The sequence below is a fragment of the Metarhizium album genome, assembly GCF_000804445.1.
Source record: "Metarhizium album ARSEF 1941 chromosome Unknown scaffold_3, whole genome shotgun sequence".
Lineage (NCBI taxonomy): Eukaryota > Fungi > Ascomycota > Sordariomycetes > Hypocreales > Clavicipitaceae > Metarhizium > Metarhizium album.
Window position 1 is genome coordinate 566,380 of NW_024467577.1, and position 18,372 is coordinate 584,751.

The following is an 18,372-nucleotide window of genomic DNA, read 5'->3' on the forward strand; positions in this document are numbered from 1 at the left end:
AACCAAAGGAAAAAAAAAAAAAAAAAAAAAACCAGCCAGAACAAAAACAGAATCCAAATGCGCCTCAAAGTATGCAAACGCCAGCCCAGTCAGGCCCAACCTAGTGCCTCTTCTCACCGTCCGCCCCCCCACGGTCGTCCACAGACGAAGCCGACGACTTCTTGTGGACGGGACCGTCCGAGAGACTGGTGGGACGGGCCATGCTGGCATGCTCCTGGATGCCGTGCTGGGGCTCAATCATGCCGCCGTCGAGAGCGGGCTCGCCGCTGGGGGGGCTCCAGGCCAAGAAGTCCCGACGGACCTCGACGTAGTCGTAGGAGAACTCGCCGTGCTGGTCGTCGTCCATGCCGAGGAGCTCGGCCTCCTCCGAGGCCCGCAGCTTCAGGCCGGGGATGACGTCGATGATCTTGGCGATGACGGCGGACATGACGAAGGCGTAGGCGGAGGCGGCGACGATGGCGGCGACCTGCCACCCGAGGAGGCGGTAGTTGCCGTCGATGAAGCCGCCCTTGGCGCCGGTGTTGACGCCGTCGAGGCCGATGACCTTGCCGGTGGCGAAGAAGGCGTTGAAAATGAGGCCGACCATGCCGCCGATGCCGTGCTCGGCGAAGACGTCGAGGGAGTCGTCGATGCGAACGAGGAACTTGACTAGAATGGGCGTCTGGTCAGCTGTGTTTCCTTTCTTCTCTCGTTGCCCTCATTCTCTCTCTCTCTCTCTCTCTCTCTCTCTCTATTCTCTCATAATCTCTCTCTCATAATCTCTCTCTCTCATATCTCTCTCTCTCTCCATATCTCTCTCTCTCTCATCATCTCTCTCTCTCATCATCTCTCTCTCTCATAGTCTCTCTCTCTCATAATCTCTCTCTCCTCGAGCATGGGATCGGATACGGACAGGGAAAAAAGAAAAAACCATACCCTTTGTACCAAAGTTACAGCAGACACCAGCAACGACGCCCAGGGCAATGCTGGCCCAAGGATCGAGGAACCCAGAGGCGGGCGTGGCGGCGACCAGGCCGGAAATGGTGCCGGAGCACCAGCCCACCATGGACCACTTCCGGGCGAGCCTAAAGTCGAGCAGACCCCAGGTCATGGCGGCGAACATGGCGGTCAGGCACGAGTTCCAGCAGGCCATGACGGCGCGCAGGTTGGCGCCAAAGGCCGAGCCGCCGTTGAAGCCGAGCCAGCCGAACCAGAGGAAGACGGTGCCGAGGGCGATGAGGGAGATGTTGTGCGGGCGAAAGTTCATCATCATCTTCTCGTTGCGGCGGCCCAGGACCCACGAGTAGGCGAGGGCCGAGACGCCGGAGCCGATCTCGACGGGGATGCCGCCGGCGTAGTCGAGCACGCCGTTGCGGTACCCCCAGCCGTGGGCGTTCCAGACCCAGTACGCGAGGGGGCAGTAGACGAGCGTGGCCCAGAAGAAGGTGAAGACCATGCCCGGGACGACGCGGCCCCTCTCGGCGACGGCGCCGACGGTCAGGGCGGCGGTGACGGCGCAGAACATCATCTCGTAGAAGGAGAAGAGGAGGGCGGGGACGAGGGGCGAGCCGGCCGAGGGCGCGGCCCAGACGTTGATGAGCCCAAAGTGCTCGAGGCCGCCGATGAAGGCGTTGCCCGACGTCTGGCCAAAGGCGAGCGAGTACCCCCAAAAGTACCACTGGAAGACGATGACGCTGAAGGACATCATGACGACCCAGAGCATGGAGAGGGCCGACTTCCTGCGCGCCAGGCCCGAGTAGAGGAACGCGATGCCGGGGACCATGAGGAGCACGAGGCACGACGAGACGATGATGAAGGCCTGGTCGCCCGACTGGTACCACTGGTTGAGGTTTTCGGTTCCTATCGAGCCATCCGCCGGGGCGTGGTCAGGAGAGGCTGGAACTGTCTTTTTGGGGCCCTCATGCTCAACTGATGGGGTCACCCGGGGCGGCGGGCAGGGGGAGAACAGATGCCGCGAGACGACGACCTGGGCGGTACATACTTGAATCACCGCCAATCTCGTCGTTTGTGCCGTTGAACACGGCCGGCGGCCCGAGGTGGGCGTAGGACATGTCGGAGGGGGGTAGAGGCGACAGAGAAGAGGCACGAGTTTCGAATCGACCGCGGCTTCGCAACGGAATGCTCCGGTTTCGTCTGAGACGTACGCGATCTGGAATTGGAAAAGAAGAAGAAGAATCCGCCTCTGCCGTCGAGTGTCGCGGCACAGCCAATGTGGTCGGGCCGAGTCGGGTCGCGCGTTTGTGTGTAAGTAGGTGGTGAGCGCGCGTGAGTTGAATATGTTTAGAACCAGAAGGAGAAGAAGAAAAAAGCTGACGAGATTACGTGGTATCGCCAACGGAGCAGAGGCGTCTCGAGACGCGCGCGGCAGCCGGGGAATACTCCCATCTATATACGACTCCTCGATACGGACTCACTCGGCGAGGGAGGGACCCAGCAGCCCGGCTGGACCCCCCCCCCCCCCCCCCCCCCCCCCCCCCTGTGCCTGTGCTTGTGCTTGTCTGATGGAGACGACGAAAAAGAAGAACCAGAGACGGGCGTGTACCCGGACAGACGTGGACGGTGGCCCCAGCCGGCGAGGTACGTATAGATAAGGGCCTGGCGCCTGGCGCTGGCCGGGTCGGCGGCGCAGATCCCTGCCCCGGGGGGTGGGGGCGCGCGCGAAGGGGCAGGCGTTCGTGGGTGAGACCCGCTTTTCCTCGGCGGGCTGGCGGCAGGGCCAGCGGTCCAGCGCCAAGGCCCAGGCTGCGCGAGGTAACTACTTACCCAGCACCTACATTTGTGCATGGGTACGGAGTACACATGTCCCCCGGACGTGCTGTGCCGGGGATTCACGTAGCCTCGGGCCGTCGGGGCGACATGGCCGGTTTTCCTGGCGCCTGGTCATGACTGGTGGGCGGTCGCTTTGGTCGTGGCCCGACGTTCCTCCTCCGCCGTGCCGAGTACAGACGCAGGCAGATAGGCTTATCACGAGCGCCGAAAAAGGGGCGTGCAAGAAAGGAAAGGGGGCGCGTGCGCAGTGAGCACAGAAAGACGAGCCGGCCTCGAGTGCTTGCTTGACCATTGAGACAAATGCAGAGGATTAAGCATAACATGTCGAGAAACCCTGGGCAATCGAATCAGCTCATGCAGGCTGACGGTATCGGCGTCTCACACGGAGAGATGATAAGTAATACTACATGACTTGGTGCGTCATTTGCCTTTGCAAAAGACGAGGCAACCAGCCGTGTCATATTTATTCATTGCCCTGCGTGCGGCTGCCGATAGGCACAGGCCTCGCATTGGCTCCCCCAGCCCTAGCAGTCTCGCTCTTGTCTTTATCTATTCAGGGGCCGGGGGGCGAGTGAAGCTCGCGTCTGCGCCCCCAAAAGCGTCGTCCCCCCCCCTCGCGGCCGACACCACGCAGAAGAGCCAAGGTCACTATCAAAGGCCCAACCGTGGTCCTCCCAGGCAAACCCCCCCGAGAAAAGAAAGAAAAGAAAAAAAGCAAAATGTAGTGGGCGAGAAAACGTCACTCCACGGCGCGCGCCAATGCAAACAACGTCGTCCAGCTCCCGCCGACGCGACCTGTCTCGGAACACGGCAACAAACTGAGTTACCCATTTCCCAACCCAAGAGGGCGGGCGTGTGTGGGCGGCAGGCAGGCAGTAGGACGTTTCTGGATGCCTGTCACATGTCAGGTCGAGATGCGGCGGCGATAAGCAGCGTCCCGCGTGTCCTGATTGGCCGTCCCCCTCGGTACTTGGTGCTGACTCAGTCCCCGCCGGCCAATCACCCGCCCCAGACACCAGCTCCAGCTGCGCCGCCAAGGTTCCCGACTGACGTAGCTGGGCCGTGCCAGCGCCCACCCTTGCTGCGGTCACATCACGTCCAACGTGCAACGTGCAACATGCAACATGACGAAAGACGGCCCAGAAAAGGGTCAAAAAGAAAAGGGTGAAAAAGAAAAGGGTCAAAAAGAAAAGGGTCAAAAAGAAAAATCAACCAAAAAAAGAGGCAACGCAGCACAGCACAACTGCTCCGTGCCCCACCAGGAACGGGCGCAAGAACAACCCTCATCCCGGTCCCGGGAAAATGTCGTCCGGCCCCGACTAGCCCGGCAAACCCGCACCCTTATCGCCCAATGATATCTCTGCCCAGGCCGTCGTTGATGCCGGACCGACTCGGGTCCGCCACCATCTACCATCTCCATCTACCATCTCCATCTAAGTTACCAGCCAACCAAGCACTCCGCATTAGCATGCGTATCCATGGACCATGATCCACGGCCACGCCTGCGTCCATGACGTTGCGCGACGTGCCGCACGATCCCCGACAACCTTAATCCTCGCGCGTCATCTCGATTCCCAAACGAGCACCGAGCCTGTCTGTCCTTTCCTGTCTCGTCTCTCAACTATTTGACGCATCAAGGCCACCCCATCATCGGGGCATGCACAGAGCACAGAGTCCGACCACCTCGTAGCCCAAGAAAAATCTGGGGAACCCCACAAAACAGACCGTGGCCCTTCCATCAATACGTATTTAAAAAAAAAGACACCACGAGGCATTGCCAAGGACAAGAGTCGTCTTGCCATCTTATCTTAAAGCAGCTGCGCTACGTAGAGCGTCAAAAAACCTGACCCCTCGACCCCTCGGTCGTCAAGAGAGCCACAGGGCATCGGCAATTTCAAACTGCCACCCCACCGTTGCTTGCGTTCGCATCCCTTTATATCAGAGACGCTGGTATCCGGCCAAATTCTGGGCCTGCGCCAAAACTGCAAATAAATCAAAGGCATCCTAGCAACGCCGCAGGTGTCATTTATGCACCATTACCTCGCCAAAAATCGGCCACACAAGTCCCCTCCGCCCTTGAACCATGCCATACACCCTAGAATATACACAGCTTTCCTGTTTCTTCTTCCCTAGTAATCTCGTACGTCAGGATGTCATGGTTCCTGTAGTGCAGCATCAGTCTGTACCGTCGCGGGACTGCCGCCTGTCGCTTCTCGTCCGCACCTCCCACCACGCCGTCTTCCTGGACCGGCCCTACAGCCATGCCATGGAGGGGGCGCTTGCTGACCCTGAACACCGCCTCATCCGACTGTCGCGGCAGGACCCAGTCGATTCGCAGGCCGTAGTGAAGAACGCCTGCCAGCTTATCGATCGGGCTCGTCAGGCGGGTGGGAGTCACAAGCAGCACTCTGCCGATCGGAGAACCGATAATCACTAGGAACAGTTCGGGAATGTGCACCACCATGTTGAGTCGGCTCGTTGCGCGGAACTGCGGCCTCATGGCTCGGCCAGGAGTCAAGCCCATCGTCAGCGCGTATGGGCAGAGGATTCCGATCTCTGGTAAGCCTCTCTGGTGAGGTTTGTCAAGCGTACGCATTTCAACGTCCTTCTCGTACGTTCGCAGCATGTGATATCGTTCTGCGAACCGCCCCAGCCCGGCCACATAGCCCGCCGTGTTTTCGTTATACTCGGTGTCTCTCTGGAGGAAGGATGCAAGTTTGTCGACGCGTCGAGGCGCCTTGATGACCTTTCCACTGTGAGGCATGTAAATCATGTCGAGCCTCACAGGAGGATTTCTCGGCCGCAATTTCAGACACTCCGTGGAAGGGGGCGGGTAGCAGGCACAGTCACGCAACACGCCTTCACTTTCGGACTCTGACTGAAACGGCGAAGCAAAGAGATCCGTGAATAGATGCTGCACAGCTAGAGACCCCTCCGCGGGGTAGGGGGGAGTGGTCAGCGTGGGATGGCCGACTGGTAGCGCAACGTTTGATGTGTGCGGAGCCTGTGTTTCCTCCGCTTGATTTGCCAATGTTGATGGAATGTCGCTCTGTGCTGCGTATTCTGCGGCATGGAGGATATTGTAGAACACGTCATCAGCCTCTTCCTCGTCCTCTCCGATTTCCACGTCTTGGCCAGCCTCAAGCTCGTCGTCAGAGTTGGTTTCTGTGTTTTGGTCGTCGTCTGCCTCGACGCCTTCACCGGATTCCGAACCGCCAAACTCAAAGGCCTCATCGTCGCTCATGTCGTCAAAGTCAAACTCGTCGTCGCCCATGTCTGCCGCCAACTGAACATCTCCAGGCGCTGGATTGTCCACGTGAATGAGGGTATTTCGCAGTGGGGGTTGTGTGCACGGGTTGTCCGGCAGGTCCCGGATAGTCTTGGCCAGGTTGACCATGGGATGAGGACCGGCTTGGAGTTTAGGCACCATCTCCAGGTCCTTGAGCTCGGCGCCTAGGAGCTCCTCCTCAGAGCGGACCGCCAGAAAACTACTGTTGGGAAGTGCGAGGATTCCCCAGCCGCTGCACCCACCCACCCGGCACAACGTGTCAGACATCACTGTCACCACCAAGTTGTGTTTCGCGAGAACGACCAACGTACCGTGACGTTGCCGGCCAGAACTCCTCGCTCTTCAAAAGCGGGCTGGTCGACGGCATGACTCTGATGGCGGCTTGGTATGCTTTCCAAATATCGGCAAGCCACATGGCACCCTTTATATCAATAGCACTGATCTTCTCCGCGTAGCCATACTTGTCATCAACGAAGCTGATGTTTGGGATATTATCCGCCATGGGTCCCAGTGACACGACGACGCGCCAGTTGCGAGCGCGACGACGTACATGCGACTCCACACCGTCGCAGCAGGCCTCACAATCGCAAATCCGACTCGACCTGGATCCATTGGTGACTAGAGCGGGTGCGAACACGGTTATTTCGTACCGGTTCGAGCTGACAGCTATCAGGCGGGACTTTTGATGCAGCGCCAATCCCCAGGCCGAGAGGCCGACGTTTTCGTGGAAAAAAGGCCTCGGTACGTTGCCCGCGTTCGAGGACGAGACTGAAGCTCGTTGTTTTGGCGTCGCAGAGCTGGATATCTCAGACTTGGCGAGAATGTGCTCGACAATGTCCTTGGTGTAAAAGGCAATGACATCGCCATCGTCGTGACATGTGAGCACAACTTCCTCTTGTCCCAACGACCCGACAATCATATGATTGACCGAGTGAGGGGATGTGGGATCAATGTACCCTCTGAGGCGCAACGCTGCTGGACTCGGAGACGTGACCAGTTGGACATCAGGGTGTTGGGGTATGGTTTGTTTCGGAACGCTTCGCGGGACGTAGACAAAGACGCTGCCGCGATATGCAGAAAAGTACAACTACACGAGTCTTGGTCAGCCCCCGCCCAAAACTTGGGTATTGCTTTGCAAGTAGCGAGTGTCGGCCAACATTATACTTCTGCGACAGGGCAGTCAGGTTGTTTCTGTACGCCTGCATAGTAGGCACCAGCCTGTAAATCGAATTGGCAGGTACAGCATAGTCGTCGTGTTGATCGCCTTCAGAGCCGGGCCAGTTGGTCGGCCATTCCATGCCTGCGGGGTGTAGACCCAACGAAGTGCGCTCACGGTCGAGAATGGCTCGCTTGGCCTCGTCGCCAAACTGTGTCGGCCGGCGTCAGCTCCATCACCCAGCCTCTGTCCTTGCAACACATGTCAAGACCGGGGGGGGGGGGGGAGATAGCAGGAACTGGGTATCAGGCAAGTACGTACCCGATCCGTGGCGGTTTGCGCATGGCATGTTCCTACCGTGGCAGGCCGAAACAAGCGATGCTTTCCCTCTGGGGTTTCCATGAAGGAGAGCTAGCAGTCGCCGCTGCTGGGCCGCAAAATATACAGCACATGTATGCGTGGGGAGGTGGCCGTCGCTGGGTGTGAAGGCCCAAGTAAAACGTTGTCCCTTGGGATTGTTTTGGTGATGATGGGTCGGTGTCGATGCGAGGTCGTCACATGAACTCGAGTGGCAATTGCGGGTGGCAGGTGGCAGGTGGCAGCTGGCAGGTGGCAGGCGGCGGCGGCGGGGCAGTGGGTGGGTCTGGGTCGTCACTGCAGTCTGCCAGCACCAGATGGCACAGTCGAGCACGGCACGCGGCACGTGGCACAGAGAGCTGCGTGCGTGGCCTGAAGACTGAAGACTGAAGACTGAAGACGTGGGGCGCCGCATCGATCGAGCCGCAGAAGCCGTCACGATTCAAAAAGACTGCATGCACTGCGCAGCGTAAACGACAACTTGATAGCTGACCGCCCTCTCCTCCCCATGAATCACGAGATGCCAGTTGCTCGAGGTTGCAAACTCGGGACACGTCAATTCTGGATTGATTGCTCCACCGTCCTCGATTCCTCGATCCCTTTGTCACTCCCTCCTCCTCATGGCCCCAACCATGGCCGTTGTCCGATAATCCAGCACAAGACTGACCCAGTCATCCTCCACCAACGAATAAGCCTCGCTCTCGTTGCCTCTGGGCTTCCTCGGATTCAACGCCCAGTAGCCAAAGTCGGCATCCACCTCACCCAGATACCTCCACAGGTTCTTCCAATACCGCACATCGCCCACGCTCGCCGGCATTCTCGGCGCCCCAATCTCGCCCACCCAGACGGGCGCCACGTCCTCGTCGAGCAGGTAACCCCAGTGCTCGCGCATGCTCTCCCGAAACGACTCGTACGTCCTCTGGGAGAAGCGGCCGCCCAGACTCCCCCATCCCGACCAGGCGTACACGTGCGCCGAGTACACGAGCTTGTCAGCGACGTCGAGCTTCACCCGCCTGCTCCGCACCCCGCGCAGGTCGTTTGCCGATTCCGTCCCTTCCACCACGACGAGCCAGTCCGGATTCATGGCCAGCAGGCGGTTCGCACAGCGTTCGGCCGCCGACGCCCACTTGTGCCACGGCATCGTGCCCCAGAGCCCCCTCACCTCGTTGCGCAGATCGACCCCGATGACGAGCGAGTTGCCGGTAAATCTCGCCATGACCGTCTCCCAGTTCCGTATCCAGTCATGCTCGGACTGTGTCACCCTGCAAATGCCCAGGAGATGGTCGTTGGCCCACGCGGCGTCGCACGGGTTCGCGCCGCAACACCAAGTCGCCCTCGTAATGTGATTATTGACAATGACTGCGATGCCTTGCTCCGTCAGGGTCGTCGTGACGGCCTCCAGGACATCCAGCGCCCTGTGTCCCACGAGGTCCGCGTTGGCCCTGACCAGCCTGGCGTCGACGACGGGGTTTTTGGTCACCAGCTCATCCGCGTACGGGAGTCTGACGCTGTTGAACCCCAACCTCTTGATGGTGTGGGCGATGACGCTGCGGTGCTGCACGTCCAGCCCTCCCGGGACGAACAGCTCGTCGCTCGCGCCGTACCAATTTATCGAAGCGAGCTTGAACCTCGTCCCCTCGGCGTCGACAATGTACCGGCCCCTGGTGCGAAGAGGCAACGTGTAGTTTGTAATCTGTGTGGAGGGCAACGGTGGCGGCAAAGGTGTCTCGCCAAAGGACATGGACTCTTTGTCCGGGATCCAAACCGCCGTCGTAGCCCCTTGCGACTTGTAAACGTACCCAGCGAGGCAGCCCAGGAGGACTACGCCCCAGAATATCCATCGCCGCGGAAGCCTCTGTTCCCGCTTCGTCCACACGACGGAGGGCGAATCTGGCCCCGTCCCTCCGTCGCCATATGCATCTTCGACAAGCCGTTCTGCCGCCGGGGCCGCATCCCCAGCATGCGGCCCAGCTAGTCTCGTCGCCCTGCCCATTCTGCCGAGAGGACAGTGTGTCGCATCCAGCCTGCCTCTGACACACAAAACGCGGCACTCGGGCAAGCGGACCTCTAGTTACATGCCCGTGAGACTCGCGAGGTAAGGTGAGAAGTGCGCACCACACCACGTGGTCGAGAGCGCGCGGGAAAGAAGCAAGAGATGAAGGAGGACTCTTTGTTCGGAATCTCTCCGGCCTGACAGAGTCTCAAAACAAAACGTTGCTGTCGCATCCAGATCCGACGCTCCCGTGCCGACGAGGCCCGACACGAACCTTTGGTGTGGGGAATGAAGGGTTTCGGTGGGTTCAATGTTGCCGGGATGACGAGCATGGCCATGCGCCCATCTACTCTTAGTACGTACGTACGGAGTAACTAACTAACGTTACCCCAATGATCAATCCCATGCCCATCCCCTTGGGCCGTTAGGCCGTCCCATCACGAGCCAAATCAGGCAACCAGAAACGACGTCTCATCCGCCTCTGCTTGTACGAAATTCGGCTGCCCTTTATTGGAGAGATTGGACGGACCGCCAAAACAAGTCTCCCCACGTACTTTCATGCTTGACCATTTGTTCAATTCCAGCTACAAGGCGGAGCTGATTTGGTATCTATCTTGCTATTTTCTCGGCAAACGGAGATAATTGCCCTCTGAACCGCTTTGCTGGCGGGCTTCTTTGCCCACGCCATCTCTCCCACATACGTCAGATCTCCTCAATTCAGCCGCTTGGAACATGTGACCACTGGGTGGTGACAGCGTGTAAGGCGACTCCTCGGCTTGCTCATCATTGCTCATCATTCTTCTCGGCTCGTGGGCCTGCCGTCATGTCGATTTATCCGGCACCGGCAGCCCATCCGCCACCGCCTCGCCAGGCAACCGAACAAACAAAAGCCACATACGTTGCAAACTCCGCAGCCCTCTATGAAACACAAAAAAAAGGTCTAATGACCATGACGCCACGCTCTTTTTCAGTTCAACAAACCATTTTGACAAGACTGGACCAAGTCATGTGTCCCCTTTTTCTTGCTTGACCGGGAGCATCAACATCTAACGTGCAACGACCTCCCCGTAAGGCTTAATTTCAGGCGCAGTCTCCAATGCTCGGCGGGTATAACTTCCACATCTTGTTCATTCGAGTGCATAAACAATGCCCCAGGGTGCGTCTTCGAGTGACCATGTCGCCTATCTTGTCTCTTTTCCTAACCGTCCGGTGGCTCATGATATTAAAATGATAATAATAAATAACAAATAAAGATCCTCCTTCGTGCGTACATACATATAACGAAGACCACCAGATTGCATAGACGCTAAACTCTGTTCATGCCGAGCGGCTTCAAGTCTTGATCGGGTCGCTCAGGTCGCGCAAACGTTTCCTGAGGATCCCATGAGGCGGGCTGCGACGCTCGAGGACTTGAGATTGACGTCGCAGAGGAGGCGTGGTGTCCTGCCGGCTGTCCGAAAAAGTCGGGTGTTTGTCGTCCAGATGGTGGCGATCTCCCAAGGGAGAGTGGTGTTACTACAACGCTAGAGTTCTTGGAGCGTGTTTCGTACGAGCGTGAATTGCGTAAATCTTTCTTGGTCTCGGAGCGAGCATCCACAGATACGAACTCCTTCTGTCTGCAGCTCATGGGTAGGAACGACATGAATAGGTCGTACCAGCCGGTAAACATAGAGATGCGGCCCAATAGGAACATGAGCCAGATGCCGTTCAACTACCACATCATGTTAGCCCGGTTGATGCGCTAGATTTGTCCCAAAGAGGGGATAGTCCATGGTCCGGGGTCAACTAACCCCCAATAAGAGTAACACAGCCGTTACGGTGGCCTCACTGAGGACAATGGACCTCGCATGTTCGAGACATTGGTTCTTGTCACCCCTGGCGCCAATGAGGCAAGCAACCCAGTCTTTGGCCAGGCTGGGGTCCTCTTTTACCGATTGCACAACGTTGTCTTGGAACACGAAGGTGACCGAAAAGAAGATGACATCAGCAATGATGATCAGGACGATTGCAATGCCGCGCCATTGTAAAGCGACAACACGTCTCACACGGCGATAGGCTTGGCGAGGGGACAATGTTCTGACGCTGTTAGGGTAGGCCGGAAGGCTCGACCCTTCGGTCGTGGCAGAGTTGTCGTATAGGGAGGCCAGATAAACTTTAACGCAGTAGCCAAATGTCGCAAGCGTAATGAGCAGAGTTGCGCCAGCAAAAATGAGCAGCGGTATCCACACGTCGGCGAGACTATTCTTGTGGTTGATGTGGCACGTTGGACCAAACCGGAATGAAACACCGCTGAAGACGAGAGCCAACGTGATGCCGAGCAGCGGAATGCCCCAGCCAGCAGCCTGAGAAAAGATCATAAAGTTTCGTCCCACGAGAACCTGCCAACAAATCTGGAGATGGAGAGAGAGCGATCGCAAGAAAACCCACATGACACCACTCCAGCCTCCCAAGAGGAGGAGACTGCCAGAAGTGCCGCATATTTTACTGCTCGACATGCTGTGGGGAGTAATCTGATCGTAGCACTGGTCAGGACGAGCAGCCAGAGGGATCACGAATCCAAGCTAAAAGATCCAGTCAGTACGGCGTATCTCGCGCGAGGTCGGAGCTCCGGCATGTAAATGAATAATGATCGAACTCACATTCATGAGCAGGACTGCAAAAGTTAAACAGAGGCTTAGATAATGTCTACTTGTCTTGTCCACGGGGAGCACTGCCCAAGAAGCAAGCAAGTACACGCAGCATATGACGCTCACGGCCGCTACCCAGTTGGCCACTACGGTCATTGTGTTGAAACTATCTGGGTAAATCCAGTCCGTCATCGGGCAAGTAAGGCAGCATTTCAAGTCATCTGTAACGTCCTGACATACACGGCCTTCGACGTCTATGACATGTTAGCAAGTGTAGAGAGAAGGGCAAACACTGGTCCTGGCAGTGTGAGTTGCATACATCCTTGGCTATGTAAATAGAGGTTCGAGTCGACAAATGGCGTGGGGCACAAATTTACCCCCGTTAGATTGACCATCTTGATGAATCCCGATTCTGCCCCAGCCGACCTCGGGCCTCTCGATCCAAGCAAGCGGCTTGTAGCGAATGAGGCGAAGTGACAACTATCGTCGTTTTCCCGGACCGGTAGATGTTGCTCACGCTGTTGAGACGTGATGAGTTATCGTGATAAGATCGATGGCGCGATATACTCTGGCCGGTTCGCTATCCAGCCGCGGAATGGTGACGGATTTCGAGGCAATTAATTTCTAAGCAGCCCTTGGTATGCAAAGAGAAGACTTGAAAGAAGAAGCGCTGTCGGAATGTCCCGGGAGTCACATATGTACGGCCGCCGAAGGAAGCACTGACAAGGTGTCTTACAACCCAGTGGTCATGAGCATGGCCCCTCTGATATACAGCTATACGTCGAGGAGACGGTGCCGAGCTAAGACGAGCTTGGACTTCGAGAGGTAATATCTGTTGCCAAGGGGGCGTAGCAATAGAGTCGACATCGGTCAATGCAAATCAATTCGAGTCTGGGGAAGTAAGCAGCAGGTGGGATGGATGAGGACATCAGGCCATAAAGTACTTGGGCGTCTTCTCCCGGTCCGCGGGAGACTCCCGCCAGGTTCTGGCTACTCAATATCAGTGTGGGCGGCGTGGGCGGGAATCTCTCGAGGTGTCAAAGAGTCCACAGGCGTGTGAGCGGGTACTTGCAAAGATCCCAGTACCCTGCTCCCCGTCTCTCTCTCTCCTCTGCCCCCATGCTTGAACTAGCCTGAACTCTTCTCGCCTCTCTCCCTGGGCGTTCTGGGCGTCGGAGATGGGGGCCCAAAACGGTTCTCGAAGTGGCCAGTCGACTTTGCCTGCGAGGCAGTTTTGGTTTAGCGTACAAGCGGCCATGCACCTCAACGCGTTGAGCGGCCACCCCGTGGCTGGCTGGCAGTCTTGATGGGTTTTTGCATGGGCCATGTACGTGCCTGGGAGCAGTGGCGGACGTGATGAGGAGGCGACGGGGGCGATGATATTCGTGGCTGGACCCAGAGGTCTTCACACATCAACTGGAGAGGTCCTATATCCCTTTGACGAGTGAGCGGATACGCTTCCAGCGGCTCGATTTGACAATCCCTGCAGTCCCAACGCTGATCCGCTCGGCTCACGGGCACCAGAAGCTACTGGAATGGCAACGGAACAAGCTTCGTCGTGCAATACAGTCGAGATGGATGATTGGAGAAAAAGGGATGGAGCCGGAGGCGGCGATTTGAACTTGATCGCCGCGGGCCCCCTTCAGACAGACAGCAAGAAGCTCCGACAGGCCGGAAGCAGAGTGGAATCACAGGGTCCCTTCAATTGCGCCTCCAATCGCGGTCCAACGCGGCCAGCACGATGCCAGGTTTGCCAGGTGACGATGCGGCGCGCCGCGTGCCCTGATCGAATCAACTTAGAATGCCATGTCTATTGGATCCCGAGGCGGGGAACTCGTACCACGCAAATGTACGGAGTATCCGCAACACAATATAAAATACGGAGTACTCGACGATGGATGGCGCAGTATTCCGTACAGTGTGAGAATGGAAGAGCCGGCCAGGATCCACGTCTCGGTGCCAACCAGTGGCATCGGCAGCAGGCACTCGGCATTGAGCAAGAGAGCTGAAGAGCAGACCGGACGGAGTCGAGTCAAGCTGCTCCATGGCCCACGGCCGAGGGGCGAGCGAGAGGTCTTGGGTAGTCTGACAGGGCGGCTGGAGGTGGTTGTCCGGATGTCGAGATACGTGAGCACGCATCAAATGGTCCAGCCGGTACATGATACCTTCATAATTGGCAAGTGCAACCATTGACATGGGAATAGGCAAGTGCAAGACGGGTGCCAAGTCGGCTAGAATGATTGACGGTAGTTGACTGGACAGTTCAGACCCTGAAAGTTTAGCCAAGAGGGACGGAGTAGGGCCAATGCGAGACAACTTTCATCGAGGGCATTCGGGGCAAAGTACCTGGTTTCTGATAAAATCTCTCGAGGAAAGTCATTGACTACTTCCCTGTTCTTTTACCCACCTAAAGTACATTATAACTACTTACCTACCTGCTTGGATAGTTGATCATTGCTGCCAGAAATAAGCCGGCACTATTGACTAACACCAGGGTCCCTTTCCTACCCCCCACAAACTTCTAGAGTTCCTTGTCAGGTCGCTCGTGGCTAAACGACGTCCGTGGCTTCGGCCAAAGCAGCCGCGTCGCGCATGGCATTCGCGTCGATTGCGCTGCTCCGCACTGTGGGTTGATGCGTCCACGTCCAGCAAACCCTTCAATGTCAGAAATGGCTGCTTCGTTCCTGCACAACTGCCGGGACAAACATGGCGTCGCGTAAGCTACGGCGCTTGAGGCCTGTGCTGGTACGACGACTTGGTTGGATACCATCCAATGGCAAATACTCGCACGAGTCATCAATTGCTGCAGGCAACGATGACCTATTGGTCCAGCCATCAGTCAGTAACAACTATGGCCCTGTGAACAGTGCGTCATGGAACATGCGAATGAACAGCCAGAACCGAGAGGCCCATTCCTCAGCTGAGCAACATCTTTGGCCGCTTGCTGGGGTCAGCAGCCCGTGCTGGCAATGGCTTCCTGCTCCCGCAGCTGAGAGGGTAGTTGGATTGTCCGGCCGAGAGACGTCTGTTGCAATTTGTGCCATGGCGATGCGGCTACTCCCAGGCCACAGAAAAGGAGGTGGCGCTTTGGCCCTCGGATGGGTTTGAAACAGCCTGCGAGTAACAAAGTTCAATCACCACGATTGAGTCTTTTCATGTTCCCTCCGTACCACGGGCCAAAATTGAAGAGCCATGGGATACGATGTCACAATTTTTGACGGGAGCCCCAGCTGCTGACGTCCTCCCCGGAAGCTGCGACTCGCGCGTTGACTGGCCGGCTGCGCCGTGCCTTCCCTCCATCGACAGTGCAAATACGCTTTGGTGAAGGAAGATCTGCATTCCAACGTTGTGGACACGTCTTGCGCGAAATCCATTGGCTCAAGGCCAAGCTGCTCCGCAAAGACAGCGGGAGGCTTCAACTCAATCACACTTTTCATCCCGTCCTGGCCTTACCAAGAAGTCGTCGGGAGTCTCAACTTGATGCCCGCCTGCTGAGCGCCATGTTTTCGAAACTCGGAGCACATTGCAGCCAAGTCAAAGCGAGTACGGAGCACGTACTCCGTAGCTTGGCCAATATCATCAGCCCAGTCACCCGACCTTCAAGCCGTTGACTTGTGATTTATCCAATGTCCGCAGGCTGCGACCCCTCGATCACCTTGAGTCCATGGCCAACTTGCGGCAGCCCGTCCCGGGGTCCAGAGACTTCTGACCACCATCGGCTGCATCTACAACACTCTTCGCCCCTGTGGATTCCGCTCATTGGCCTCGGGCCTCGGTGCATGTCAAAAAGCGCTGCCATATTCCAGGGCCTGCAAGCCGCTGCTCCACTTCCATATCCAAATTGATACCAGTATGTATGTGAGGCAAGTTCTCGTGAGTCGAGGGACAGGGACTTGCCCAAAGACGCATCACGATTGTGCTTTACTGACCGGGATAATATCCAACTTCGGTCAGGTGCATCTCAGCGGAAGCCTTCTCCAGACGCGCGTTACACCTTGGGACGGTTGTACCTTGCTTCCAACAATGTGTCAACGTTACTCATGCAACCCAGCGTTACAACCGTACAACATAGTTGTACTACCATAATACCTCAGCGATATACGGCGTGACTGATCTACTATCCGAGCATTCCCGCTTTAAAAGCCTCAGTGCGATACGTATGAACCACATATAAAGAACCGAACATGTCGTTTCGCATGGCGCCAAGTCTGGGGTTTGCGCTCCAAAACCAATGCTCTCGGTATTCTTCCGGCCGGTGTGGCAACTAAGGACCATTTAGTGTGCATTGTCACCTGAGAAGCAGCTCTGTGGTGAGACCGAATTCCTGCCTCTTACCACCCAGGGTGGGATGATGGAAGGCTCGCTCGCCAACAGGACCCTGATTCGTACAAACATGGCATTGAGAAATGCATACGGCGTCAGGCGTGTGAAAGGCCCATGCCTACCATCAACCATCACTTCGCTGATGAATGGGGCATTCCTGTCTCACAACATGCACCGGCTCTTTGCACGTTGAGGAGCTTCGTGTTGCGGAAGGCTCTGTGGTTGGGTTTTCTTTGGGCGTTTTCTTCACTCGTCCTGGTACCTGTTCTGATTGTCTCTCTGGGCGGCTGTCGAAACAACACTGGAAATCCTTTGTGCTTCTTTATGGCGACATCCAGAGGGCGAGTTTCAAATGAAACCAACTCTTCCGCTCCAGCGGGACCGAACAAATGGCCTTTGCCCAGTTCCCATCATGTCAAGATATCGTTTTTTTTTTCCCAAGCATAACTATATTTGAGAAGCGTCGGTAAGGCCAGGTTGACGAAAGGTACCTCAAGTCAGAAACCAGCAAAGTGCCAGTTTCCACCTAACTAGATACCGGAACATCTCCAAGAACCATGCACCTGCTCTCAACTCATCCTCCAATTCGTACATTTAGGCAATGCATCCACTGCCAGATTGACATGCAGCTCTCGCCGCCGAACCACTTGTTTTGGATAATGGCCGACATGTTCACGCTCGAGTGGACTTGGGCCCTGTCACAGTAGGGGCTCTTGGAATGTCATTACTTGCGCATAGGCGGGGCTGGACATTGCGTTGCGACCCGGAGTTTGTCATTGTGGTATCAGTTAGATAGTCCGGAGCAGCATGAGTCCTTGAATTTAAAGAACTGCGAGGTGACCAACGAGCCATGGTTGAGATGGTACTGCATTAGACAACTTGCCCAATGACCTGAGACAAGCGGCCAAGGAACACGGTGGGCGGAGATGCTGGGATGCAATTGCTGGGCCAGCATGACTTGCTTCGATAGGCGTCCTAGTACTCCGTACAAGGTTCTTAACCTCTGATAAAAGGGCGGATACTAGAGTCCGTGTGGTCGCGCGAAAAGTGCGAGGCTGCCCTACAAAGGCCAGTGGTGTGGTGTGGTTTGTGGACGAGTGGTGAGACAAGTGATGTCGTTGCCGCATACCACGGATAGACTGCACCAGTTCGGCAAGCGACAGAGGCGTTGTGGGATGGAGACGGTCTCCCAGGAGGAAGCTTGTCTTTGCGGTTGTACATCGCAATGTGTCCCGCGACAGTTGTACGGAGTGGGATGACGTGTACAACAGCAGCACGTCACTTACAGTCGACACGTTCTCTCTAGAATGCCACGGTTTAATCTTGGTACCAGACCATTTGGTGAAAAAAGAAAAGGAAAAGGGGTCCGGGTTACAAGCTCAACTAGAGGATTTCTTGCTTGCGCCCAAGACGAGAATATCAGGATATCAGAGGCGTGTCTGGCCTGGACTGCGTCCGACTGCTCCTGAGTCAAAGGCTAATCCCACCCACTCACTGCTTGCTTGCATCAGTGCGGAAGTATCCGCTTCATTGGAGAGGAACTCCGATATTGCTAACTGCGGTCAATTGAGAAAAAAGGAAAGAGAATAGCAGAGACATACTGCGCAAGGTGGACATTCGCTTTTGCAGTTGCCGGTTGGCGCGCGCTTGTGAAGGCAAGACTGCAAAAAAAAGTGAGAAAAGTTGCTCCGCGGCGGCCTCGCCTCAGTAATTGGGTGCTGGAGCCTGCCTACATCACGTGAGGCCAACTTTCATTGATCCTATCACCTCTAGGCTCTGCGAACTCGTCTCCCTGCTCTTTCACGACACCTCGCATGCTTCACATTTTCCGCGACAAATTTACGTTCTTTATTTTTTT

At 56.5% G+C, this 18,372-nt stretch overlaps 3 protein-coding genes across 3 annotated transcripts; all 3 read right to left on the reverse strand.

Moving 5' to 3' along the window:
• Positions 1–100: 100 nt before the first annotated feature.
• Positions 101–2,051, reverse strand: MAM_01934 (ammonium permease MepC; the record flags this gene model as incomplete). The annotated part of the gene is made up of 3 exons (XM_040820733.1): positions 101–648; positions 916–1,908; positions 1,982–2,051. The coding sequence occupies 3 exons, from the start codon at positions 2,049–2,051 to the stop codon at positions 101–103; spliced, it is 1,611 nt and encodes a 536-aa protein (XP_040681076.1).
• Positions 2,052–4,864: 2,813 nt separating this feature from the next.
• MAM_01935 (Glycoside hydrolase, subgroup, catalytic core) lies at positions 4,865–9,564 on the reverse strand (the record flags this gene model as incomplete). The annotated part of the gene is made up of 4 exons (XM_040820734.1): positions 4,865–6,257; positions 6,370–7,145; positions 7,216–7,425; positions 8,239–9,564. The coding sequence occupies 4 exons, from the start codon at positions 9,562–9,564 to the stop codon at positions 4,865–4,867; spliced, it is 3,705 nt and encodes a 1,234-aa protein (XP_040681077.1).
• Positions 9,565–10,870: 1,306 nt separating this feature from the next.
• MAM_01936 (GPCR, family 2-like protein) lies at positions 10,871–12,347 on the reverse strand (the record flags this gene model as incomplete). The annotated part of the gene is made up of 3 exons (XM_040820735.1): positions 10,871–11,275; positions 11,355–12,125; positions 12,204–12,347. 3 exons carry the CDS (start codon positions 12,345–12,347, stop codon positions 10,871–10,873), a joined length of 1,320 nt encoding a protein of 439 aa, XP_040681078.1.
• Between the last annotated feature and the right edge of the window lie 6,025 nt (positions 12,348–18,372).